General features: G+C 35.7%; 1 protein-coding gene across 3 annotated transcripts; it reads left to right on the top strand.

Moving 5' to 3' along the window:
• Nucleotides 1–3,237: 3,237 nt before the first annotated feature.
• On the top strand, nucleotides 3,238–5,945 carry LOC122142991. 3 transcript variants are annotated; one of them, XR_006158908.1, is made up of 9 exons: nucleotides 3,238–3,275; nucleotides 3,593–3,657; nucleotides 3,991–4,153; nucleotides 4,228–4,409; nucleotides 4,527–4,686; nucleotides 4,788–4,880; nucleotides 5,154–5,361; nucleotides 5,470–5,563; nucleotides 5,855–5,945. XR_006158908.1 is itself a non-coding variant. In XM_042753935.1 (7 exons), the coding sequence occupies exons 2-6, from the start codon at nucleotides 3,604–3,606 to the stop codon at nucleotides 4,874–4,876; spliced, it is 648 nt and encodes a 215-aa protein (XP_042609869.1). In that variant the 5' UTR covers nucleotides 3,238–3,275; nucleotides 3,593–3,603; the 3' UTR covers nucleotides 4,877–4,880; nucleotides 5,154–5,422. The 3 variants fall into 3 exon arrangements, 1 of the variants encoding a protein (XP_042609869.1); XR_006158909.1 differs by lacking the exon at nucleotides 3,991–4,153; XM_042753935.1 differs by lacking the exons at nucleotides 5,470–5,563; nucleotides 5,855–5,945 and having other exon boundaries at nucleotides 5,154–5,422.
• Nucleotides 5,946–27,484: the final 21,539 nt, after the last annotated feature.

The following is a 27,484-nucleotide window of genomic DNA, read 5'->3' as shown; positions in this document are numbered from 1 at the left end:
ACTGAAAGCTTTATTTGCACTAAAACCTGACTCTTGAAGGATATGAGACTCTCTTGGGGTTGGCTGTCGTACATGTGGGCATCCAAGAAACATCACGCTAGAACTACCAATACACTTTGTCACAATACTGGTGCCTCCCAACATTTTTTCAACAAAGCTTTTGCTTTGCTGTGTTTGTTCATCATTGAATACAGCAGCAATGAGTCGTGGAACATGTTGGTAAAGGTTAAACATGTTAACAATTTGTTCTGCTACAGCTTGTGTGCCATGAAAGAGTTTCTGAAGGTGTCCATTCTGAGACCCATATAAGAATGCACTGTGACTCCATAAAGGACCCCAATTTTTCACAGATGCTGCTGCATGTACAAGTATGTGGACATTATAAGACACATGACACTTTCCATACTGAGACTCAAAACGGCCCACAAATGCTTTTAAAAGGCCATCAGCTTTGTCAATGTCGTGGGGGGAAATTGAATCTTGAAGGAGAATGTATGTAGCCTGTACTAGAAGTAGTAAATGGTCAAGATATTGTCTGGGGTAAAAATGCCGAACAAACAGGGAAGGCTGGTAAAATAAGAGAAAGTGTCTTGTATTCCGAAGCTTTCCAATATTTACGCAAAGAAATTGAGCGGGGTGGTCTTGTTATACTTGTAGGTGGTTTAATGGCAAGTAACCTTCTTTCAATCTGCTCGTTTTCTCTTCCAATGTACCAAGGCTCTGTATGGTATTTGGAGTCAAACCATAGGGTAGTCAGCTGGCGACAAACACCAAGTAATATGCCATGCATGTAATCATATGCAAATCCAGAAACCATATTAAAAAACATCAGCAGCATTAGAGGAGATGGACCTTTTACACCATTTATGCATGTTCCAGAACCAACAGCTTGCTTCAGTGTGTTTTCTGTGTGATCTCAGCTCTGGCCCTGTTGACTGCAAAGGATACACCCTTGTAAACCCATTACCCTTTTTTACAACTTCACCCTTTTGATAACACCAGTTACAACCATGCTCTCCATTAAATTGCTTGACATTCTGTACAGCACAACTAGCCACTGAATCACAAATGCAAAGCAAACTGTATACATGGACTACTGCTTTTTCACCTTTCCACTGACAAGGTAACCCTTGGTTTTCAAGACTATGCAATTCATCAACAAATGATTGCAGAAACGAGTTCATTTCTGGCTTTTTTGGGCCCAAACCACAAACCGCCAAGAATGACATGCTTTGCCCTCAGATTAGGGGGGAGCTCGTTGATTGTGACTTGAAGAGGCCAGATATGAAAAGGAGAAGATTTGAAAATTGGAAAACACCATCAACATTCCAGGACACTGAAATATTCGCCAATTTTGGGTCATTCAGTGCATCAATCGATTTGTACATAGTGCCATCAAATATGTCTTCAAACATTTTGTGAGTTGCGCTTTGTCCTTGACCATTTGTAATTCAAAGACTGACAAAAATCTGTATCTTGAAATTTACCTCTTAATTGATCTGAAATAGATAACTTGATAAAGACAGAGCCAGATTTGATTAAGTTTTCCATGTCCCCTGGGGTACCATTGCATGAAGCACAATGGGTGGGGATTTCACTACCAAACAAATATTGGCAGGATGGGCAAATATACTGGACTTCAAAAGTGTCACAGTGAAAGGATTTCATGAACTTGTATAAGCTATCTGGAACACCATTGGTTGAATCAGGACAGTGGAGATTGATAAGATCTAACAAGTCACTCAAAGCCACTTTGGATGTTGTATGCCTGAGGCTGTAGGCAAGTATGCACAGCAGAGATTCTTCATTAGTGATTTTGGCATTTGGATATATTTTTTCCTCACTGGCACACTCCTCTCTTTCTTCTGTGCTTCCCTCACAAACTGCACTGTGGTTTCTGACAATCTAGAAAGTAAAATATTGCACTAATTACAAGCTGACACATAAAGAAGTGTGAGCTTTAAAAAAAGCATGAGGCTATAGACTAGATACATATTCTAAACTTTATTCTCACATGAGTCTGTGGAAAGTTCTCATCAGCTGTGCTAAAAACATCACCCTCGTCATCAGCAGAAAAGCCCTCCTGTCAGAAATTGTGCATTTATTGCACATTAAAACAAAAATCCATATGAACACCGATATTTACAAAATGTATGCAAAAGCACTGGATTAAAAAAAAATATCAGAAATTCATTCTCACATCAGCATCTGAAAAGTTTCCATCAGCATCGCTGACGACCTCATTCTCTTCATCAGTAGAAAAGTTTCCCTGTGAGACATGTACAGGTACTTGGAGCCACTAGTTTTATGCATGTACTTAAATTTTGTAAATGTTCTGGCTGATAAAGGATCAAAGAATTGCCAACCTTATGACAACAAGGAAGCACAATTCTAAAGAAGATTAACTTTGAAAAATAAAAAAAATAAAAAAAACCTATTCTCACATGAGCATCAGGGCAGTTCCTGTCAGATTTGCTGATATTGTCACCACTGTCATCATTGGAAATGTTTTCCTATAAGTATGAAATTATAAACATACAGGAGCATGTTAGACATGGTTTCTTGACTACAACAAATGGCCATGAATTTATCATTGAAAAATGTTTTTTAGGCCAACATTAAAACCTGAATTACTTCAACTATATCGGTAATAAGCCATGTCTTGTATGATCTTCTCTTTTTTGCTCCTGAAGAAGAAAAAAAGAGCAGACTTCTTGCTTATTTGATTAATGTAAGTCAATATGTAATTGTACAATAAGAAACAAATTGCTTAAAATACAGTTATTTGCATTCAGCAACCTATTATATTCTGTGTCCATCGCCTTTTTGTAGCTGCGGGAACAGGTGCCTTTCATTTAAGTACACTTTATACTCCATATCCTTCAAAAGGAAACACGTCAGTGTTATTTCTTTGTAAATATAATAAAGAATATATTTTTTGCATTACCCGAATAGCTTAATCCAAATGAGAACATTTCCTAAAAATGACTACAATAACGAATCTGGGTATTTGACAAAATGGACTTAGTTAATTGGAAGACATATTTTTTATTTTAGAAGGCAATTTTTTTTAAAGAAAAGAAAAGTTTGGTCGTAAAAGTCTTAGTGTTGTCTTTCACCCTGACAAAAAGAAGCTCGTGTAATTTACATAAAGAACCGGTAAATTAATCTTTTCACTGAGGTGACGTGTTTCATTGACGCCCATCTGCTTCGCGTAGCCGATTCACGTGACATCATTGCACGTCATTCATCAACTGTCACTTTGTATCGTGAAGGTAAGTCCGCCTTTTATTATATAATTATATCGTTATAATGCTTTAAATTACTGTTTTGTTATAAATTTCTAAAATAATGTGTATTTGTAACACTAAAACATATGAAGATGTTTTTCTTTTCTTTCTTTTTTTTTTTGCTGTCGATGGTACATTATAGGCCAATGTATTATATTATAGCCTATAACTACCATATACCGCCTACATCAAAACTTTTTTTAATAAATGACTATAAAAAGTAAGCTTTAACTATTGCTAACAAAAAACATTACTTTTTTTTTGCTAATAATTGATATCATTGTACCTTTTTGTTACCTTAGATTAGAAATAAATGATCTGCACCGGACGAGACCGTGAGTCGCTGGCTGGCCTGGTTGCGTTAAAGGTAACACTGTTGTCATGGATACAATCAGCTGAAGAGCAACAGATGAATGTGAATGATGAGACTTTAGAGTTTTGTAATAATAATAATTATATATATATATATATATATATAAAAAATGATACAATTCATATATATATATATATATACATACATACATACACACATTCAATATATATATATAAAAATACATAAAAACATAAACAAAATAACATATATACATATATTATTATTATTATTATTATTATTATTTATTATATTAATGAATAAATGTATTCATGTTCGTTCAATTGTATGTATGTAAATACGTATGTATGTAATTATTTATTTATTTAGAAAATGAGCAAAACATGGGTTCTGGTGGAATGGAGGGAGGAGCCTCCCACCTATGATATTGTCCCTAAAAAGGACATACTAAAAAAAAAGTTTGAACCTGGAGATGTTGTGGATGTGGCTTATGAAGAGGAAAGTTCCCCAGCCACAGTTATAGATATTGATGGTAAAAGTTCAGCAAACAAGACTTAATCATGATATAGAAGATATGTATTTCCTACTTTATTTTTGTCCCTTCAGAGAGCAAAGATACCCTCAGGAGGAGGATGTTTAGGCTAGAGGGGAAAAGAAAAAATCAGCCATGTTTGCAAAATGATGCAAAAAGAGTAGCAAAGAAAAAAAAAACGTACACTCCAACTCATTCCCCATCTCACTCCAAAACGTCCTCATCATCTGATCAAGAGCCTCCAGTCAAACATCAAGTAATACCTACATCTTTTAAATGACTACTCTTATTTTTCATTATGCTTATTTAAATCACAAATATTAATGACACCGATATGACACTAATGACACTAATATTGTGTGTCCATCTTTAGGTCATCCACCGAAAGGACAGTATGTTAATGCAAGAGATTAACAGCATGGAGAGTCAAGCTGGAGAGCATTCAAGCCGAGAAACTCAACTTGAGAGAGAAATTCTCAAATTAAAAAAAGAAAATGAGAATCTAAGAGCACTTAATATAGCTCTGCAACAAGGTATTATTTTTTTCTTCATGTATTTCTGTCTATCCATCTATATATTAATTTATCAGTCAGTGTGGTTGTCTGTTAGTAATCATTTATTTTGTATTTTTAAGAAATTCTTCCAATGCTCAAGTGCAGCATGAACCAGGACACTCTTGTTGCTCAACCAACCACAAGATTCAAGTCAGAAGAATCCCCCTGAAAAGGTGAATACAAATATATTAGTTTGTTTATATAGCCTATATTCACGTAAAGTGTTGTGCAGAAGTCGTAGAAGGCATGTTAACTTCATATTTCATTTTACTTTTGTAACAAAATACACATTTGGTATGATCACCCCCTTGACTATAAAACAGCTGGCACACTAAACCAAAATATATCACTTTTTTGTTGAAGAATCTAACAAGCCTAACACTTTTGCACAGTATGTAAAGTTATATGCTTTTAGATACAGTGTCCCTAACTTTTTTTCTTGACAGACACAGGGGCTAGGAATTAGTTCAGCCGTCCTGACAAGTTGTGGACGGGGGGGCACATCATGTTCTGCCATGGTGAAAGATCTGGCAGTGGCAGTGTTTGGGAGAGAGACACTGGCCACACATGGGCTGTCTGGAAGGGCTGGCAATGCTAACACAGGCGCTATGGCAAAGCCAGCTCTTGACCAGGACAAAGTTGTGCTGATCCTAGGTGAGAAAAATGTCCTGCTTTTTTTCTTTACGCAAACATGATGTTGCAGTTATAGTGCAAAATTGTAATAATGTTATCACATATGATCAGTGGAATGTGCATTTACAGACACAGTACAAAAAAAGTTCCCTGATGTTCCAAAAAAGTTCATCAGGGCAGCACTAAGAGAAAAGTTAAATGATGAGCACAAGTTACGAGTAAGGTAATAATTTGTCATACACACAACACACTCGCTCATGCTCGCTCTCTCTCTCTCTCTCTCTCACCTCACACACCCTCATGCTCTCTCACACACAAACACATACTCATGCTCTCCCTCTCTCTCTCTCTCTCACACACACACACACACACACACGTTAATGATCTCTCTTTCTCTATCTCTCTCACACACACACACACACACACACACACACACACACACACACACGCTCATGCTCTCTCTCTCTCTCTCACACACAAATTTTTAAATTTCTCTTTTTTTCTTGTTTTTCAGGAAAACAGTGTAGAGGCTTCATTTGGCTGTGAATTGGTCTCTGCTTCGCTCTGCTCTTACAGTTTCAATAAATACAATAAATAATTTGTGAAAATACATTGTTTGTTTTTAAGCAAAACCCCCTTCATTACAGTTTTTCTAGATTGCTTAAATACATTTGCCCACTCTGACATCACATTTTCAAAACCGTTAACACACAGGATAAAACTGAAGCTCAATGGCCAAAATGACTCATTTTGTTAGCAAAATGCTCTAAACACTCAAAAAACACATTAAAAACATGCAACATAAGCAAATATTTCCATCAAACACCACAACTTGTGGTCAAATTAATTTATTCTTTCAATCAATCATTACCAATGGACAACAAAATACAAAATGCAGCCATCAATATGAAATATGATACTTTACAAACTCAAATGGATACTGGAAAAAAAAAGCTACCAAAGGAAACTTATGGGTGGAAATACCTTTAAAAAAAAAAAAAAAAAAAAAAAAAAAGATATATACATTTTATCTTTCACATTTAGTCCATTCGTTCTTGACGATTATGCCACAGGTTCTCATCAACATCGCATTGAATGTTTTCCCTTGCAATGCACCGAGGGAAATACCTCCTTGCATGGCGTATCCATCCCTGGCAGTCCTCTGCACCTATTGCCAGGCAACCAGCATTCATTGCCTCCAGGAGGGGCATCTGCTCATATGGCCGGTGATCATACACCTTCCACCTCCAAGCAGACAAGAACTCCTCGATTGGGTTCAGAAAAGGCGAGTATGCAGGGAGGAATTGTATCATAATACGAGGCTGTGCTGCAAACCATTCATTCACAAGGCAGAGAGTGGTGGAAAGCCACATTGTCCCAAATTATGACATACAGAGTCATGCCAGGCCTCAACAGCCCTCTCTCTTCGGGTGGGAATCAGTAAGTCTTTCAAATGCATCAAGAAATGTGATGAGGCGTTCTGTATTGTATGGGCCAATAGTTGGTATGTGGCAAAGGACTCCATCATTGGAGATGGCAGCACACATGGTGATATTGGCACCCCTCTGACCTGGCACTGTGACAGTGGCCCTCTGCCCAATAATGTTCCTCAACCTCCCGCGTCGCCTCACTTTACAGAGGTTGAAGCCGGCTTCATCCACAAAAATGAATTTGTGATGTGCCCCTTCAGCTTCAAGCTCCATTATTCTCTAAGAGAAAGAGCAAATTCATAAAGAAAATTATTCCAGTCGCATGTAACTATGGTAAACAAGGTATTACAAAAAAAAATCTGTACCTGCACATACTGGAATCGTGCCTCCTTTACGATGTCAGAGTTTCTTTGAAATGGAACTCTGTACAGCTGCTTCATTCTGACATGGTTTCGTTTAAGGACTCGATCTATAGTTGCCAAACTCACACTGCATATATTCCTAAATGCTCCCTGATCTGCAATTACTGCTGCCTGGATTTCACGCAGTCTGATTGCATTGTTTGCCACTACCATATCTACAATGGCAGACTCCTGTTTCAATACTAAATATCTTTCCTCTGCCACCAGTGTGTGGCAATGTGTGGATTCTATAAAGTAAAAGCAAAAAGCATGTCAAAATTGACATTACTGTATGAGAGTCACATAAATGGGATTGATAAAACATCTGCATTACTGTAGACACAGTTTGTTCTGCTAACAGGGCAATACAGTAAAGCTGAAATACCACAGTGGTATACATTACAGTAACACTGTGAATTACCTGTTCTCATTCCGAAAAAGCCTGACAATAGATGCCACAGTGCTCCGACTCAGAATGGGCTGGACCCTTTCTCCAGCCTTTCTAAAGGACAAGCCATGATTGATGACATGGTCAATAATTGTTGCCCGAATTTCATTTGAAACTTGAGCTCGATTTTGTCCTCTTGCTGCTGCAGCTCCTCCACCACGCATACAAACTCCTCTTCCTCGGGCCCCTCTGCCATGGCCTCTTACTCTCCTTCCGTGCCTATGGCCTCTTTGATCCATGCTTGCAAATAGCAACACAGAGGGTGGCATCTTTTATAGATGGATGAGGACTGATTGCTGATTGAAGAGTTGTGCAAATGAGTTTCACACCAGGTGCATAGAGATTTATAATTATGGAAGTAGTTTCTATCAGCTGTGAATAGATTTTTTTCTTTTGTTCAACACAGTGAATCCAATAGAGTTTGGGGCCTTTCAATGAGATCTGTGGTAACTGTTTTGAAAAAGGGTGTGAAAAATGTGTGAAACAAATGAAAAAGTGTTAAAACATTTGCAAGAGAAGACTTCTGCTGTGCTAATAATGTGATGATGAAGATCAAGCGGATCCCAGTTTCATTTAGTGTGTCTTAGCAAATGAGAAAAACTGTAATCCTACAGAAGACATAAGAAGACCTGTATAACTGCATATATATCCACAACAGTCCTGCAGGAACTTTGAATATTATATTTTAAAACCCTGCAGGGATATAATTCCTGCAGGTATTCCTTCATAAAATTCCTGCAGGTATTCCTTCATAAAATTCCTGCAGGTATTCCTTCATAAAATTCCTGCAGGTATTCCTTCAGGAAAATGAGCTGAAAATTCTGTACGAAATCCTGAAGGAAATCTGCATAATATTCCTGCAGGATTCCTGTAGGTTATTTTTGTAAGGGAGACAGTAAAGACACAATCTTGCAGTGTTTATTGTGATGCGTGAAGTGATATGAGTAAAAATTATGAGTAGTTTTCCTCTCCAAGATATTGTATTAATATAAAAATCTAGATCAAGTTAACAAAAATTAATAAAAAACAAAATTGATTAACATTTTTTTTTTAAAACAATTTCTTGGAGACCAAAATTACTCAAAATCTTATTTTTTATTGTTTCGCAGACCATAAAAACTACTGCAAGTTTGGGTGTTTGGCATCATAGTGTTTCTTTGAGTTCCCTCTAAGGTCTCAAGTGGTTTGAATTCTAAATCTGTTGCAACTTCTAGCATTTTTTTAAAATGTTTTTAGGGGGAAAAATTACATTTGTGGATCCACTTTGTAACAGACAGTAAAGACACAATCTTGCAGTGTTTATTGTGATGCGTGAAGTGATATGAGTAAAAATTATGAGTAGTTTTCCTCTCCAAGATATTGTATTAATATAAAAATCTAGATCAAGTTAACATAGCTTAAGATAACATAACATTGATTAAGATTTTTCTTTTAAAACAATTTCTTGGAGACCAAAATTACTCAAAATCTTATTTTTTATAGTTTCGCAGACCATAAAAACTACTGCAAGTTTGGGTCTTTGGCATCATAGTGTTTCTTTGAGTTCCCTCTAAGGTCTCAAGTGGTTTGAATTCTAAATCTGTTGCAACTTCTGGCATTTTTAAAAAATGTTTTTAGGGGGAAATATTACATTGGTGGATCCACTTTGTAACAGACAGTAAAGACACAAACCTGCAGTCTTTATTGTGATGCGTGAAGTGATATGAGTAAAAATTTTGAGTAGTTTTCCTCTCCAAGAAATTGTATTAATAGAAAAATCTAGATCAAGTTAACATAGAAGTGGCTTGATTTCTAGGTCTGTTGTACCTACTAGCGATTTGACGGTTGTTTTTAGGCGGAAATATTACAGATGTGGATCCACTTTGTAATTGTGTATAAAGACGCAAACGTGCTTAAATGGACAAAGTCCATCAAAGGCATTTAATGTTCTACCTTGGCATCATAGTGTTTTTTTGAGTGCCCTCTAGGGTGCCAATTGGCTTGAATTCTAAACCTGTTTTAGCTACTGGCGTTTTTTTTTTTTTAGCGGTAAATATTATGGCTGTGGATCCACTTTGTAATTGAGTGCAAAGACGCAAACGTGCTTAAATGGACAGTCCATCAAAGGCATTTAAAGTTCTACCTTGGCATCATAGTGTTTCTTTAAGTTCCCTCTAAGGTCTCAAGTGGTTTTGAATTCTAAATCTGTTGCAGCTTCTGGCATTTTTTAAAAATGTTTTTTAGGGGGAAAAATTACATTTGTGGATCCACTTTGTAACAGACAGTAAAGACACAATCTTGCAGTGTTTATTGTGATGTGTGAAGTGATATGAGTAAAAGTTTTGAGTAGTTTTCCTCTCCAAGAAATTGTATTAATATAAAAATCTAGATCAAGTTAAAACATGCTTAAATGGACAAAGTCCATCAAAGGCATTTAAAGTTCTACCTTGGCATCATAGTGTTTCTTTGAGTGCGCTCTAGGGTCTCAAGTGGTTTGAATTCTAAATCTGTTGCAACTTCTGGGATTTTTTAATCCTTTTAGGAGGAAAAATTATAGATGTGGATCCAATTTGTAATTGTGTATAAAGACGCAAACGTGCTTAAATGGACAAAGTCCATCAAAGGCATTTAATGTTCTACCTTGGCATCATAGTGTTTCTTTGAGTGCCCTCTTGGGTCTTAATTGTCTTGAATTTTAAATCTGTTTTAGCTGCTGGCATTTTTATTTTTTTAGGGTGAAATATTACGGATGTGGATCCACTTTGTAATTGAGTGCAAAGACGCAAACGTGCTTAAATGGACAGTCCATCAAAGGCATTTAAAGTTCTACCTTGGCATCATAGTGTTTCTTTGAGTTCCCTCTAAGGTCTCAAGTGGTTTGAATTCTAAATCTGTTGCAACTTCTGGCATTTTTTAAAAATGTTTTTAGGGGAAAAAATTACATTTGTGGATCCACTTTGTAACAGACAGTAAAGACACAATCTTGCAGTGTTTATTGTGATGCGTGAAGTGATATGAGTAAAAATTTTGAGTAGTTTTTCCTCTCCAAGATATTGTATTAATATAAAAATCTAGATCAAGTTAACATAGCTTAAGATAACATAACATTGATTAAGATTTTTCTTTTAAAACAATTTCTTGAAGACCAAAATTGCTCAAAATCTTATTTTTTATTGTTTCGCAGACCATAGACTACTGCTAGTTTGGGTATTTGGCATCATAGTGTTTCTTTGAGTGCGCTCTAGGGTCTCAAGTGGTTTGAATTCTAAATCTGTTGCAACTTCTGGGATTTTTTAATCCTTTTAGGAGGAAAAATTATAGATGTGGATCCACTTTGTAATTGTGTATGAAGACGCAAACGTGCTTAAATGGACAAAGTCCATCAAAGGCATTTAATGTTCTACCTTGGCATCATAGTGTTTCTTTGAGTGCCCTCTTTGATTATAGAATTGTCTTGAATTTTAAATCTGTTGTTAACTTCTGGCATTTTTTAAAAATGTTTTTAGGGGGAAATATTACATTGGTGGATCCACTTTGTAACAGACAGTAAAGACACAATCCTGCAAGCGTGTTTATTGGATGCGTGAAGTGATATCAAAGGCAACATTTTGAGTAGTTTTCTACCTTGGCAATCAATAGTGTTTTTAATTGAAGTGCCCTTAGTTCAAACGTCTAAGGTTAAAATAGTGGGTTGTTTTTAGACGGTAAATATTTCTAGTGCCACTTTGTAATTTGTAAAACGTGCTACTAGCGTCTTGTACCTTGGCATTTTTTTTTTTTTTGAATGCCCTCTATTACAGATGGCTTTGATTCCAAATTTTGCAACTTTTTGGTATGAAGACGCAAACGTGCCTTAATGGACAAAGTCCATTGGTGGGATCCATTTGGCATAACAGTTCTACCTTGGCATCATAGTGTTTCTTTGTGATCTTGAAGTGATATGAGTCAAGTGGTTTGAGTAGTTTTCTTCTCCAAGAAATTGTATTAATAGAAAAATCTACATCAAGTTAAAAATAGAAGTGGCTTGATTTCTAGGTCTGCTGTATCTACTAGCGATTTGTGGGTTGTTTTTAGATGGAAATATTACAGATGTAGATCCACTTTGTAATTGTGTATGAAGACGCAAACGTGCTTAAATGGACAAAGTCCATCAAAGGCATTTAATGTTCTACCTTGGCATCATAGTGTTTCTTTGAGTGCCCTCTAGGGTCTCAATTGTCTTGAATTTTAAATCTGTTGCAACTTCTGGCAAAAATAATTTTTTTAGGGTGAAATATTACGGATGTGGATCCACTTTGTGACTGAGTGCAAAGATGCAAACGTGCTTAAATGGACAGTCCATCAAAGGCATTTAAAGTTCTACCTTGGCATCATAGTGTTTCTTTGAGTTCCCTCTAAGGTCTCAATGGTTTGAATTCTAAATCTGTTGCAAATTCTGGGATTTTTAAAAAATGTTTTTAGGGGGAATTGTTGAAATATTACATTGGTGGATCCACTTTGTAACAGACAGTAAAGACACAATCCTGCAGTGTTTATTGTGATGCGTGAAGTGATATGAGTCAAAATTTTGAGTACTTTTCCTCTCCAAGAAATTGTATTAATAGAAAAATCTAGATCAAGTTAACATAGAATTGGCTTGATATCTAGGTGTGTTGTATCTACTAGCGATTTGTGGGTTGTTTTTAGGAGAAAAATATCAGATGTGGATCCACTTTGTAATTGTGTACAAAGACGCAAACGTGCTTAAATGGACAAAGTCCATCAAAGGCATTTAATGTTCTACCTTGGCATCATAGTGTTTCTTTGAGTGCCATCTAGGTAGTCAATTGGCTTGAATTCTAAACCTGTTTTAGCTACTGGCGTTTTTATTTTTTTAGCTGTAAATATTATGGATTTGGATCCACTTTGTAATTGAGTGTAAAGACGCAAACGCTCAAAAGTACACACCACTAAAGGCATTTAAAGTTCTAACTTGGCATCATAGTGTTTCTTTGAGTGCCCTCTTGGGTCTGAATTGTCTTGAATTTTAAATCTGTTTTAGCTGCTGGCATTTTTATTTTTTTAGAGTGAAATATTACGGATGTGGATCCACTTTGTGATTGAGTGCAAAGATGCAAACGTGCTTAAATGGACAAAGTCCATCAAAGGCATTTAAAGTTCTACCTTGGCATCATAGTGTTTCTTTGAGTTCCCTCTAATGTCTCAAGTGGTTTGAATTCTAAATCTGTTGCAACTTCTGGCATTTTTTAAAAATGTTTTTAGGGGGAAATATTACATTGGTGGATCCACTTTGTAACAGACAGTAAAGACACAATCCTGCAGTGTTTATTGTGATGCGTGAAGTGATATGAGTCAAAATTTTGAGTACTTTTCCTCTCCAAGAAATTGTATTAATAGAAAAATCTAGATCAAGTTAACATAGAAGTGGCTTGATTTCTAGGTCTGTTTTATCTACTAGCAATTTGTGGGTTGTTTTTAGGGGGAAATATTACATATCTGGATCCACTTTGTAATTGAGTGCAAAGACGCAAACGTGCTTAAATGGACAAAGTCCATCAAAGGCATTTAATGTTCTACCTTGGCATCATAGTGTTTCTTTGAGTGCCCTCTAAGGTCTTAATTGTCTTGAATTTTAAATCTGTTTTAGCTGCTGGCGTTTTAATTATAGAGCGGGTAAATATTACAGTTGTGGATCCACTTTGTGATTGAGTGCAAAGATGCAAACGTGCTTAAATGGACAGTCCATCAAAGGCATTTAAATTTCTACCTTGGCATCATAGTGTTTCTTTGAGTTCCCTCTAAGGTCTCAAGTGGTTTGAATTCTAAATCTGTTGCAACTTCTGGCATTTTTTAAAAATGTTTTTAGGGGGAAATATTACATTGGTGGATCCACTTTGTAACAGACAGTAAAGACACAATCCTGCAGTGTTTATTGTGATGCGTGAAGTGATATGAGTCAAAAATTTTGAGTAGTTTTTTTCTCCCAAGAAATTGTATTAATAGAAAAATCTACATCAAGTTAACATAGAAGTGGCTTGATTTCTAGGTCTGCTGTATCTACTAGCGATTTGTGGGTTGTTTTTAAGATGGAAATATTAAAGATGTGGATCCACTTTGTAATTGTGTATGAAGACGCAAATGTGCTTAAATGGACAAAGTCCATCAAAGGCATTTAATGTTCTACCTTGGCATCATAGTGTTTCTTTGAGTGCCCTCTAGGGTCACAATTGTCTTGAATTTTAAATCTGTTGTAGCTGCTGGCATTTTTATTTTTTTTAGGGGGAAATATTACATTTGTGGATCCACACAGAGATTGAGTGCAAAGATGCAAACGTGCTTAAATGGACAGTCCATCAAAGGCATTTAAAGTTCTACCTTGGCATCATAGTGTTTCTTTGAGTTCCCTCTAAGGTCTCAAGTGGTTTGAATTCTAAATCTGTTTGCAACTTCTGGCATTTTTTTAAAAATGTTTTTAGGGGGAAATATTACATTGGTGGATCCACTTTGTAACAGACAGTAAAGACACAATCCTGCAGTGTTTATTGTGATGCGTGAAGTGATATGAGTCAAAATTTTGAGTACTTTTCCATCTCCAAGAAATTGTATTAATAGAAACATCTAGATCAAGTTAACATAGAAGTGGCTTGATATCTAGGTCTGTTGTACCTACTAGCGATTTGTGGGTTGTTTTTAAGGGGAAATATTACAGATGTGGATCCACTTTGTAATTGTGTACAAAGACGCAAACGTGCTTAAATGGACAAAGTCCATCAAAGGCATTTAATGTTCTACCTTGGCATCATAGTGTTTCTTTGAGTTCCCTCTAAGGTCTCAAGTGGTTTGAATTCTAAATCTGTTGCAACTTCTGGCATTTTTTAAAAATGTTTTGTTAGGGGGAAATATTACATTGGTGGATCCACTTTGTAACAGACAGTAAAGACACAAACCTGCAGTGTTTATTGTGATGCGTGAAGTGATATGAGTCAAAATTTTGAGTAGTTTTCTTCTCCAAGAAATTGTATTAATAAATAAATCTAGATCAATTTAACATAGAAGTGGCTTGATTTCTATGTCTGTTGTATCTGTCAGCGATTTGTGGGTTGTTTTTAGGCGGAAATATTACGGATGTGGATCCACTTTGTAATTGTGTATAAAGACGCAAACGTGCTTAAATGGACAAAGTCCATCAAAGGAATTTAATGTTCTACCCTGGCATGATAGTGTTTCTTTGAGTGTCCTCTAAGGTCTCAAGTGGTTTGAATTCTAAATCTGTTGCAACTTCTGGCATTTTTTAAAAATGTTTTTAGGGGGAAATATTACATTTGTGGATCCACTTTGTAACAGACAGTAAAGACACAATCTTGCAGTGTTTATTGTGATGCGTGAAGTGATATGAGTAAAAAATTTGAGTAGTTTTCCTCTCCAAGATATTGTATTAATATAAAAATCTAGATCAAGTTAACATAGCTTAAGAAAACATAACATTGATTAAGATTTTTCTTTTAAAACAATTTCTTCGAGATCAAAATTACTCAAAATCTTATTTTTTATTGTTTCGCAGACCATAAAAACTACTGCTAGTTTGGGTCTTTGGCATCATAGTGTTTCTTTGAGTTCCCTCTAAGGTCTAAATCTGTTGCAACTTCTGGCATTTTTTAAAAATGTTTTTAGGGGGAAATATTACATTGGTGGATCCACTTTGTAACAGACAGTAAAGACACAAACCTGCAGTGTTTATTGTGATGCGTGAAGTGATATGAGTCAAAATTTTGAGTACTTTTCCTCTCCAAGAAATTGTATTAATAGAAAAATCTAGATCAAGTTAACATAGAAGTGGCTTGATATCTAGGTCTGTTGTATCTACTAGCGATTTGTGGGTTGTTTTTTTTAGGGGGAAATATTACAGATGTGGATCCACTTTGTAATTGTGTACAAAGACGCAAACGTGCTTAAATGGAAAAAGTCCATCAAAGGCATTTAATGTTCTACCTTGGCATCATAGTGTTTCTTTGAGTGCCCTCTAGGTAGTCAATTGGCTTGAATTCTAAACCTGTTTTATCTACTGTCGTTTTTAATTTTTTAGCGGTAAATATTATGGCTTTGGATCCACTTTGTAATTGAGTGTAAAGACGCAAACGTGCTCAAGTGGACAGCCAATTAAAGGCATTTAAAGTTCTACCTTGGCATCATAGTGTTTCTTTGAGTTCCTTCTAAGGTCTCAAGTGGTTTGAATTCTAAATCTGTTGCAACTTCTGGCATTTTTTACAAATGTTTTTAGGGGGAAATATTACATTTGTGGATCCACTTTGTAACAGACAGTAAATACACAATCTTGCAGTGTTTATTGTGATGCGTGAAGTGATATGAGTCAAAATTTTGAGTAGTTTTCCTCTCTAAGATATTGTATTAATAGAAAAATCTAGATCAAGTTAACATAGAAGTGGCTTGATTTCTAGGTCTGTTGTATCTACTAGCGATTTGTGGGTTGTTTTTTAGGCGGAAATATTACAGATGTGGTTCCACTTTTGTAATTGTGTATGTAGACGCAAACGTGCTTAAATGGACAGTCCATCAAAGGCATTTAATGTTCTACCTTGGCATCATAGTGTTTTTTTGAGTGCCCTCTAGGGTGTCAATTGGCTTGAATTCTAAACCTGTTTTAACTACTGGCGTTTTTAATTTTTTAGCGGTAAATATTATGGCTGTGGATCCACTTTGTAATTGAGTGCAAAGACGCAAACGTGCTTAAATGGACAGTTCATCAAAGGCATTTAAAGTTCTGCCTTGGCATCATAGTGTTTCTTTGAGTTCCCTCTAAGGTCTCAAGTGGTTTGAATTCTAAATCTGTTGCAACTTCTGGCATTTTTTAAAAATGTTTTTAGGGGGAAATATTACATTGGTGGATCCACTTTGTAACAGACAGTAAAGACACAATCCTGCAGTGTTTATTGTGATGCGTGAAGTGATATGAGTCAACATTTTGAGTAGTTTTCTTCTCCAAGAAATTGTATTAATAGAAAAATCTACATCAAGTTAACATAGAAGTGGCTTGATTTCTAGGTCTGCTGTATGTACTAGCGATTTGTGGGTTGTTTTTAGATGGAAATATTACAGATGTAGATCCACTTTGTAATTGTGTATGAAGACGCAAACGTGCTTAAATGGACAAAGTCCATCAAAGGCATTTAAAGTTCTACCTTGGCATCATAGTGTTTCTTTTGAGTTCCCTCTAGGGTCTCAATTGTCTTGAATTTTAAATCTGTTGTAGCTGCTGGCATTTTTATTTTTTTTAGGGTGAAATATTACAGTTGTGGATCCACTTTGTGATTGAGTGCAAAGATGCAAACGTGCTTAAATGGACAGTCCATCAAAGGCATTTAAAGTTCTACCTTGGCATCATAGTGTTTCTTTGAGTTCCCTCTAAGGTCTCAAGTGGTTTGAATTCTAAATCTGTTGCAACTTCTGGCATTTTTAAAAAATGTTTTTAGGGGGAAATATTACATTGGTGGATCCACTTTGTAACAGACAGTAAAGACACATTCCTGCAGTGTTTATTGTGATGCGTGAAGTGATATGAGTCAAAATTTTGAGTACTTTTCCTCTCCAAGAAATTGTATTAATAGAAAAATCTACATCAAGTTAACATAGAAGTGGCTTGATATCTAGGTCTGTTGTATCTACTAGCGATTTGTGGGTTGTTTTTAGGGGGAAATATTACAGATGTGGATCCACTTTGTAATTGTGTACAAAGACGCAAACGTGCTTAAATGGACAAAGTCCATCAAAGGCATTTAATGTTCTACCTTGGCATCATAGTGTTTCTTTGAGTGCCCTCAAGGTAGTCATTTGGCTTGAATTCTAAACCTGTTTTAGCTACTGGCGTCGTTTTTATTTTTTAGCGGTAAATATTATGGCTGTGGATCCACTTTGTAATTGAGTGCAAAGACGCAAACGTGCTTAAATGGACAGTCCATCAAAGGCATTTAAAGTTCTGCCTTGGCATCATAGTGTTTCTTTGAGTTCCCTCTAAGGTCTCAAGTGGTTTGAATTCTAAATCTGTTGCAACTTCTGGCATTTTTTAAAAATGTTTTTAGGGGGAAATATTACATTGGTGGATCCACTTTGTAACAGACAGTAAAGACACAATCCTGCAGTGTTTATTGTGATGCGTGAAGTGATATGAGTCAACATTTTCAGTAGTTTTCTTCTCCAAGAAATTGTATTAATAGAAAAATCTACATCAAGTTAACATAGAAGTGGCTTGATTTCTAGGTCTGCTGTATCTACTAGCGATTTGTGGGTTGTTTTTAGATGGAAATATTACAGATGTAGATCCACTTTGTAATTGTATATGAAGACGCAAACGTGCTTAAATGGACAAAGTCCATCAAAGGCATTTAATGTTCTACCTTGGCATCATAGTGTTTCTTTGAGTTCCCTCTAAGGTCTCAATTGTCTTGAATTTTAAATCTGTTGTAGCTGCTGGCATTTTTATTTTTTTAGGGTGAAATATTACAGTTGTGGATCCACTTTGTGATTGAGTGCAAAGATGCAAACGTGCTTAAATGGACAGTCCATCAAAGGCATTTAAAGTTCTACCTTGGCATCATAGTGTTTCTTTGAGTTCCCTCTAAGGTCTCAAGTGGTTTGAATTCTAAATCTGTTTGCAACTTCTGGCATTTTTTAAAAATGTTTTTAGGGGGAAATATTACATTGGTGGATCCACTTTGTAACAGACAGTAAAGACACTATCCTGCAGTGTTTATTGTGATGCGTGAAGTGATATGAGTCAAAATTTTGAGTACTTTTCCTCTCTCCAAGAAATTGTATTAATAGAAAAATCTAGATCAAGTTAACATAGAAGTGGCTTGATATCTAGGTCTGTTTTATCTTTTATCTACTAGCGATTTGTGGGTTGTTTTTTAGGGGGAAAATATTACAGATGTGGATCCACTTTGTAATTGTGTACAAAGACGCAAACGTGCTTAAATGGACAAAGTCCATCAAAGGCATTTAATGTTCTACCTTGGCATCATAGTGTTTCTTTGAGTTCCATCTAAGGTCTCAAGTGGTTTGAATTCTAAATCTGTTGCAACTTCTGGCATTTTTTAAAAATGTTTTTTAGGGGGAAATATTACATTGGTGGATCCACTTTGTAACAGACAGTAAAGACACAAACCTGCAGTGTTTATTGTGATGCGTGATGTGATATGAGTCAAAATTTTGAGAGTTTTCTTCTCCAAGAAATTGTATAATAATTCTTCTAGATCAATTTAACATAGAAGTGGCTTGATTTCTATGTCTGTTGTATCTGTCAGCGATTTGTGGGTTGTTTTTTGGGGTGGAAATATTACGGATGTGGATCCACTTTGTAATTGTGTATAAAGACACAAACGTGCTTAAATGGACAAAGTCCATCAAAGGAATATTATGTTCTACCTTGGCATGATAGTGTTTCTTTGAGTGTCCTCTAAGGTCTCAAGTGGTTTGAATTCTAAATCTGTTGCAACTTCTGGCATTTTTTAAAAATGTTTTTAGGGGGAAATATTACATTTGTGGATCCACTTTGTAACAGACAGTAAAGACACAAACCTTGCAGTGTTTATTGTGATGCGTGAAGTGATATGAGTAAAAAATTTGAGTAGCTTTCCTCTCCAAGATATTGTATTAATAAAAAAATCTAGATCAAGTTAACATAGCTTAAGATAACATAACATTGATTAAGATTTTTCTTTTAAAACAATTTCTTGGAGATCAAAATTACTCAAAATCTTATTTTTTATTGTTTCGCAGACCATAAAAACTACTGCAAGTTTGGGTCTTTGGCATCATAGTGTTTCTTTGAGTTCCCTCTAAGGTCTCAAGTGGTTTGAATTCTAAATCTGTTGCAACTTCTGGCAGTTTTTAAAAATGTTTTTAGGGGGAAATATTACATTGGTGGATCCACTTTGTAACAGACAGTAAAGACACAAACCTGCAGTGTTTTGTGTGATGCGTGAAGTGATATGAGTCAAAATTTTGAGTACTTTTCCTCTCCAAGAAATTGTATTAATAGAAAAATCTAGATCAAGTTAACATAGAAGTGGCTTGATATCTAGGTCTGTTGTATCTACTAGCGATTTGTGGGTTGTTTTTACGGGGAAATATTACAGATGTGGATCCACTTTGTAATTGTGTACAAAGACGCAAACGTGCTTAAATGGAAAAAGTCCATCAAAGGCATTTAATGTTCTACCTTGGCATCATAGTGTTTCTTTGAGTGCCCTCTAGGTAGTCAATTGGCTTGAATTCTAAACCTGTTTTAGCTACTGGCGTTTTTATTTTTTTAGCGGTAAATATTATGGATTTGGATCCACTTTGTAATTGAGTGTAAAGACGCAAACGTGCTCAAGTGGACAGCCAATTAAAGGCATTTAAAGTTCTACCTTGGCATCATAGTGTTTCTTTGAGTTCCTTCTAAGGTCTCAAGTGGTTTGAATTCTAAATCTGTTGCAACTTCTGGCATTTTTTACAAAAATGTTTTTAGGGGGAAATATTACATTTGTGGATCCACTTTGTAACAGACAGTAAATACACAATCTTGCAGTGTTTATTGTGATGCGTGAAGTGATATGAGTCAAAATTTTGAGTAGTTTTCCTCTCCAAGATATTGTATTAATAGAAAAATCTAGATCAAGTTAACATAGAAGTGGCTTGATTTCTAGGTCTGTTGTATCTACTAGCGATTTGTGGGTTGTTTTTAGGCGGAAATATTACAGATGTGGTTCCACTTTGTAATTGTGTATGTAGACGCAAACGTGCTTAAATGGACAGTCCATCAAAGGCATTTAATGTTCTACCTTGGCATCATAGTGTTTTTTTGAGTGCCCTCTAGGGTGTCAATTGGCTTGAATTCTAAACCTGTTTTAACTACTGGCGTTTTTAATTTTTTAGCGGTAAATATTATGGCTGTGGATCCACTTTGTAATTGAGTGCAAAGACGCAAACGTGCTTAAATGGACAGTTCATCAAAGGCATTTAAAGTTCTGCCTTGGCATCATATTGTTTCTTTGAGTTCCCTCTAAGGTCTCAAGTGGTTTGAATTCTAAATCTGTTGCAACTTCTGGCATTTTTTAAAAATGTTTTTAGGGGGAAATATTACATTGGTGGATCCACTTTGTAACAGACAGTAAAGACACAATCCTGCAGTGTTTATTGTGATGCGTGAAGTGATATGAGTCAACATTTTGAGTAGTTTTCTTCTCCAAGAAATTGTATTAATAGAAAAATCTACATCAAGTTAACATAGAAGTGGCTTGATTTCTAGGTCTGCTGTATGTACTAGCGATTTGTGGGTTGTTTTTAGATGGAAATATTACAGATGTAGATCCACTTTGTAATTGTGTATGAAGACGCAAACGTGCCTAAATGGACAAAGTCCATCAAAGGCATTTAATGTTCTACCTTGGCATCATAGTGTTTCTTTGAGTGCCCTCTAGGGTCTCAATTGTCTTGAATTTTAAATCTGTTGTAGCTGCTGGCATTTTTCTTTTTTTAGGGTGAAATATTACAGTTGTGGATCCACTTTGTGATTGAGTGCAAAGATGCAAACGTGCTTAAATGGACAGTCCATCAAAGGCATTTAATGTTCTACCTTGGCATCATAGTGTTTTTTTGTTGAGTTCCCTCTAAGGTCTCAAGTGGTTTGAATTCTAAATCTGTTGCAACTTCTGGCATTTTTTTAAAATGTTTTTATGGGGAAATATTACATTTGTGGATCCACTTTGTAACAGACAGTAAAGACACTATCCTGCAGTGTTTATTGTGATGCGTGAAGGTGATATGAGTCAAAATTTTGAGTACTTTTCCTCTCCAAGAAATTGTATTAATAGAAAAATCTAGATCAAGTTAACATAGAAGTGGCTATATCTAGGTCTGTTGTATCTACTAGCGATTTGTGGGTTGTTTTTAGGGGGAAATATTACAGATGTGGATCCACTTTGTAATTGTGTACAAAGACGCAAACGTGCTTAAATGGACAAAGTCCATCAAAGGCATTTAATGTTCTACCTTGGCATCATAGTGTTTCTTTGAGTGCCCTCAAGGTAGTCATTTGGCTTGAATTCTAAACCTGTTTTAGCTACTGGCGTTTTTATTTTTTTAGCGGTAAATATTATGGCTGTGGATCCACTTTGTAATTGAGTGCAAAGACGCAAACGTGCTTAAATGGACAGTCTATCAAAGGCATTTAAAGTTCTACCTTGGCATCATAGTGTTTCTTTGAGTTCCCTCTAAGGTCTCAAGTGGTTTGAACTTCTAAATCTGTTGCAACTTCTGGCATTTTTTTAAAAAAGTTTTTAGGGGGAAATATTACATTGGTGGATCCACTTTGTAACAGACAGTAAAGACACAATTCAGCAGTGTTTATTGTGATGCGTGAAGTGATATGAGTCAAAATTTTGAGTAGTTTTCTTCTCCAAGAAATTGTATTAATAGAAAAATCTACATCAAGTTAACATAGAAGTGGCTTGATTTCTAGGTCTGCTGTATCTACTAGCGATTTGTGGGTTGTTTTTAGATGGAAATATTAAAGATGTGGATCCACTTTGTAATTGTGTATAAAGACACAAACGTGCTTAAATGGACAAAGTCCATCAAAGGCATTTAATGTTCTACCTTGGCATCATAGTGTTTCTTTGAGTGCCCTCTAGGGTCACAATTGTCTTGAATTTTAAATCTGTTGTAGCTGCTGGCATTTTTATTTTTTTAGCGGGTGAAATATTACAGTTGTGGATCCACTTTGTGATTGAGTGCAAAGATGCAAACGTGCTTAAATGGACAGTCCATCAAAGGCATTTAAAGTTCTACCTTGGCATCATAGTGTTTCTTTGAGTTGCCTCTAAGGTCTCAAGTGGTTTGAATTCTAAATCTGTTTGCAACTTTTGGCATTTTTTTTAAATGTTTTTAGGGGGAAATATTACATTGGTGGATCCACTTTGTAGCAGACAGTAAAGACACTATCCTGCAGTGTTTATTGTGATGCGTGAAGTGATATGAGCCAAAATTTTGAGTACTTTTCCTCTCCAAGAAATTGTATTAATAGAAAAATCTAGATCAAGTTAACATAGAAGTGGCTTGATATCTAGGTCTGTTGTATCTACTAGCGATTTGTGGGTTGTTTTTTAGGGGGAAATATTACAGATGTGGATCCACTTGTAATGTGTACAAAGACGCAAACGTGCTTTAAATGGACAAAAATTGTCCATCAAAGGCATTTAATGTTCTACCTTGGCATCATAGTGTTTCTTTGAGTTGCCTCTAGGTTCTCAATTGGTCTTGAATTCTAAAAATCTGTTTACAACTTCTGGCATTTTTTAAAAAATTTTTTTAGGGGGAAATATTCAATTGGTGGATCCACTTTGTAACAGACAGTAAAGACACCGTCTTGGCATGCAGTGAAATTTATTGTGATTGATTTGTGTATTACAGTGTAAATCTATATGACGCAAACGTGCTTAAATGGACAAAGTCCATCAAAGGCATTTAATGTTCTACCTTGGCATCATAGTGTTTCTTTGAGTGCCATCTAGGTAGTTGGAGTGGCTTGAATTCTAAACTGTTGTATTACTACTGGCATTTTTTATTTTTTTTAGGGTAAATATTACAGATTTGGATCCACTTTGTAATTGAGTGTAAAGACGCAAACGTGCTTATGTGGACAGTCCATTAAAGGCATTTAAAGTTCTAACTTGGCATCATAGTTTTTCTTTGAGTGCCCTCTTGGGTCTTAATTGTCTTGAATTTTAAATATGTTTTAGCTGCTGGCATTTTTATTTTTTTAGGGTGAAATATTACGGATGTGGATCCACTTTGTGATTGAGTGCAAAGATGCAAACGTGCTTAAATGGACAGTCCATCAAAGGCATTTAAAGTTCTACCTTGGCATCATAGTGTTTCTTTGAGTTCCCTCTAATGTCTCAAGTGGTTTGAATTCTAAATCTGTTGCAACATTTGGCATTTTTACAAAATGTTTTTAGGGGGAAATATTACATTTGTGGATCCACTTTGTAACAGACAGTAAAGACACAATCCTGCAGTGTTTATTGTGATGCTTGAAGTGATATGAGTCAAAATTTTGAGTAGTTTTCTTGTCCAAGAAATTGTATTAATAGAAAAATCTACATCAAGTTAACACTGAAGTGGCTTGATTTCTAGGTCTGTTGTATCTACTAGCGATTTGTGGGTTGTTTTTAGACGGAAATATTAAAGATGTGGATCCACTTTGTAATTGTGTATAAAGACGCAAACGTGCTTAAATGGACAAAGTCCATCAAAGGCATTTAATGTTCTACCTTGGCATCATAGTGTTTCTTTGAGTGCCCTCTAGGGTCTCAATTGTCTTGAATTTTAAATCTGTTGTAGCTGCTGGCATTTTTATTTTTTTAGGGTGAAATATTACAGTTGTGGATCCACTTTGTGACTGAGTGCAAAGATGCAAACGTGCTTAAATGGACAGTCCATCAAAGGCATTTAAAGTTCTACCTTGGCATCATAGTGTTTCTTTGAGTTCCCTCTAAGGTCTCAAGTGGTTTGAATTCTAAATCTGTTGCAACTTCTGGCATTTTTTAAAAATGTTTTTAGGGGGAAATATTACATTGGTGGATCCACTTTGTAACAGACAGTAAAGACACTATCCTGCAGTGTTTATTGTGATGCGTGAAGTGATATGAGTCAAAATTTTGAGTACTTTTCCTCTCCAAGATATTGCATTAATAGAAAAATCTAGATCAAGTTAACATAGAATTGGCTTGATTTCTAGGTCAGTTGTAACTACTAGCGATTTGTGGGTTGTTTTTAGGCGGAAATATTACAGATGTGGATCCAGTTTGTAATTGTGTATGTAGACGCAAACGTGCTTAAATGGACAAAGTCCATCAAAGGCATTTAAAGTTCTACCTTGGCATCATAGTGTTTCTTTGAGTGCCCTCTAGGGTCTCAATTTGCTTGAATTCTACACCTGTTTTAGGTACTGGCATTTTTATTTTTTTAGGGTGAAATATTACATTGTGGATCCACTTTGTAATTGAGTGTAAAGACGCAAACGTGCTTAAATGGACAGTCCATTAAAGGCATTTAAAGTTCTACCTTGGCATCATAGTGTTTCTTTGAGTTCCCTCTAAGGTCTCAAGTGGTTTGAATTCTAAATCTGTTGCAACTTCTGGCATTTTTTAAAAAATGTTTTTAGGGGGAAATATTACATTGGTGGATCCACTTTGTAACAGACAGTAAAGACACAATCCTGCAGTGTTTATTGTGATGCGTGAAGTGATATGAGTAAAAATTTTGAGTAGTTTTCCTCTCCAAGAAATTGTATTAATAGAAAAAATCTAGATCAAGTTAACATAGAAGTGGCTTGATTTCTAGGTCGGTTGTATCTACTAGCGATTCGTGGGTTGTTTTTTTTGGGGAAATATTAAAGATGTGGATCCACTTTGTAATTGTGTATGAAGACGCAAACGTGCTTAAATGGACAAAGTCCATCAAAGGCATTTAATGTTCTACCTTGGCATCATAGTGTTTCTTTGAGTGCCCTCTAGGTAGTCAATTGCCTTGAATTTAAATCTGTTTTAGCTACTGGCTGGCATTTTTTAATGCTTTTAGGAGGAAAAATTATAGATGTGGATCCACTTTGTAATTGAGTGCAAAGAAGCAAACGTGCTTAAATGGACAGTCCATCAAAGGCATTTAAAGTTCTACCTTGGCATCATAGTGTTTCTTTGAGTTCCCTCTAAGGTCTCAAGTGGTTTGAATTCTAAATCTGTTGCAACTTCTGGCATTTTTTAAAAATGTTTTTAGGGGGAAATATTACATTGGTGGATCCACTTTGTAACAGACAGTAAAGACACAATTCAGCAGTGTTTATTGTGATGCGTGAAGTGATATGAGTCAAAATTTTGAGTAGTTTTCTTCTCCAAGAAATTGTATTAATAGAAAAAATCTACATCAAGTTAACATAGAAGTGGCTTGATTTCTAGTGTCTGTTGTATCTACTAGCGATTTGTGGGTTGTTTTTAGGGGAAAATTACACAGATGTGGATCCACTTTGTAATTGTTGTACAAAGACGCAAACGTGCTTAAATGGACAAAGTCCATCAAAGGCATTTAAATGTTCTACCTTGGCATCATAGTGTTTCTTTGAGTTCCCTCTAAGGTCTCAAGTGGTTTGAATTCTAAATCTGTTGCAACTTCTGGCATTTTTTAAAAATGTTTTTTAGGGGGAAATATTACATTGGTGGATCCACTTTGTAACAGACAGTAAAGACACAATCTTGCAGTGTTTATTGTGATGCGTGAAGTGATATGAGTCAAAATTTTGAGTAGTTTTTTTCCTCTCCAAGAAATTGTATTAATAGAAAAATCTAGATCAAGTTAACATAGAAGCTTGATTTCTAGGTCTGTTTTTATCTACTAGCGATTTGTGGGTTGTTTTTAGGGTGAAATATTACATATGTGGATCCACTTTGTAATTGTGTCAAAAAGACGCAAACGTGCTTAAATGGACAAAGTCCATCAAAGGCATTTAATGTTCTACCTTGGCATCATAGTGTTTCTTTGAGTTCCCTCTAAGGTCTCAAGTGGTTTTGAATTCTAAAATCTGTTGCAACTTCTGGCATTTTTTAAAAATGTTTTTAGGGGGAAATATTACATTGGTGGATCCACTTTGTAACAGACAGTAAAGACACAATCTTGCAGTCTTTATTGTGATGCGTGAAGTGATTTGAGTAAAGATTTTGAGTAGTTTTCCTCTCCAAGATATTGCATTAATAGAAAAATCTAGATCAAGTTAACATAGAATTGGCTTGATTTCTAGGTCTGTTGTATCTACTAGCGATTTGTGGGGTGTTTTTTTATGGGAAATATTAAAGATGTGGATCCACTTTGTAATTGTGTATGAAGACGCAAACGTGCTTAAATGGACAAAGTCCATCAAAGGCATTTAATGTTCTACCTTGGCATCATAGTGTTTCTTTTATTAGTGCCCTCTAGGGTCTCTTGAATTGGTCTTGAATTTTAGGGGGAAATCTGTTGGATCCACTTTGTAATACTGACGCAAACGTGCTTAAATTTTATTTTTTCTAGCGGCAAAGGTTACAGGGTCAATTGTGATCCACTTTGTGATTGAGTGCCAAAGATGCAAACGTGCTTAAATGGACAGTCCATCAAAGGCATTTAAAGTTCTACCTTGGCATCATAGTGTTTCTTTGAGTTCCCTCTAAGGTCTCAAGTCGTGGTTTGAATTCTAATTCTGTTGCAACGTCTGGCATTTTTTAAAATGTTTTTAGGCGGAAATATTACATTGGTGGATCCACTTTGTAACAGACAGTAAAGACACAATCCTGCAGTGTTTATTGTGATGCGTGAAGTGATATGAGTCAAAATTTTTAATAGTTTTCCTCTCCAAGAAATTGTATTAATAGAAAAATCTAGATCAAGTTAACATAGAAGTGGCTTTGATTTCTAGGTCTGTTTTATCTACTAGCAATTTGTGGGTTGTTTTTAGGACGGAAATATTAAAGATGTGGATCCACTTTGTAATTGTGTATGAAGACGCAAACGTGCTTAAATGGACAAAGTCCATCAAAGGCATTTAATGTTCTACCTTGGCATCATAGTGTTTCTTTGAGTGCCCTCTAGGGTGTCAATTGGCTTGAATTCGGTACTGGCGTAGCTAACTGCTGGCGTTTTTTATTTTTTTAGCGGTAAATATTATGCTGTGGATCCACTTTGTAATTGAGTGCAAAGACGCAAACGTGCTTAAATGGACAGTCCATCAAAGGCATTTAAAGTTCTGCCTTGGCATCATAGTGTTTCTTTGAGTTCCCTCTAAGGTCTCAAGTGGTTTGAAT

Source organism: Cyprinus carpio, unplaced genomic scaffold (assembly GCF_018340385.1).
Source record: "Cyprinus carpio isolate SPL01 unplaced genomic scaffold, ASM1834038v1 S000000527, whole genome shotgun sequence".
NCBI lineage: Eukaryota > Metazoa > Chordata > Actinopteri > Cypriniformes > Cyprinidae > Cyprinus > Cyprinus carpio.
This window is presented reverse-complemented; position numbering and strand designations above follow the sequence as displayed.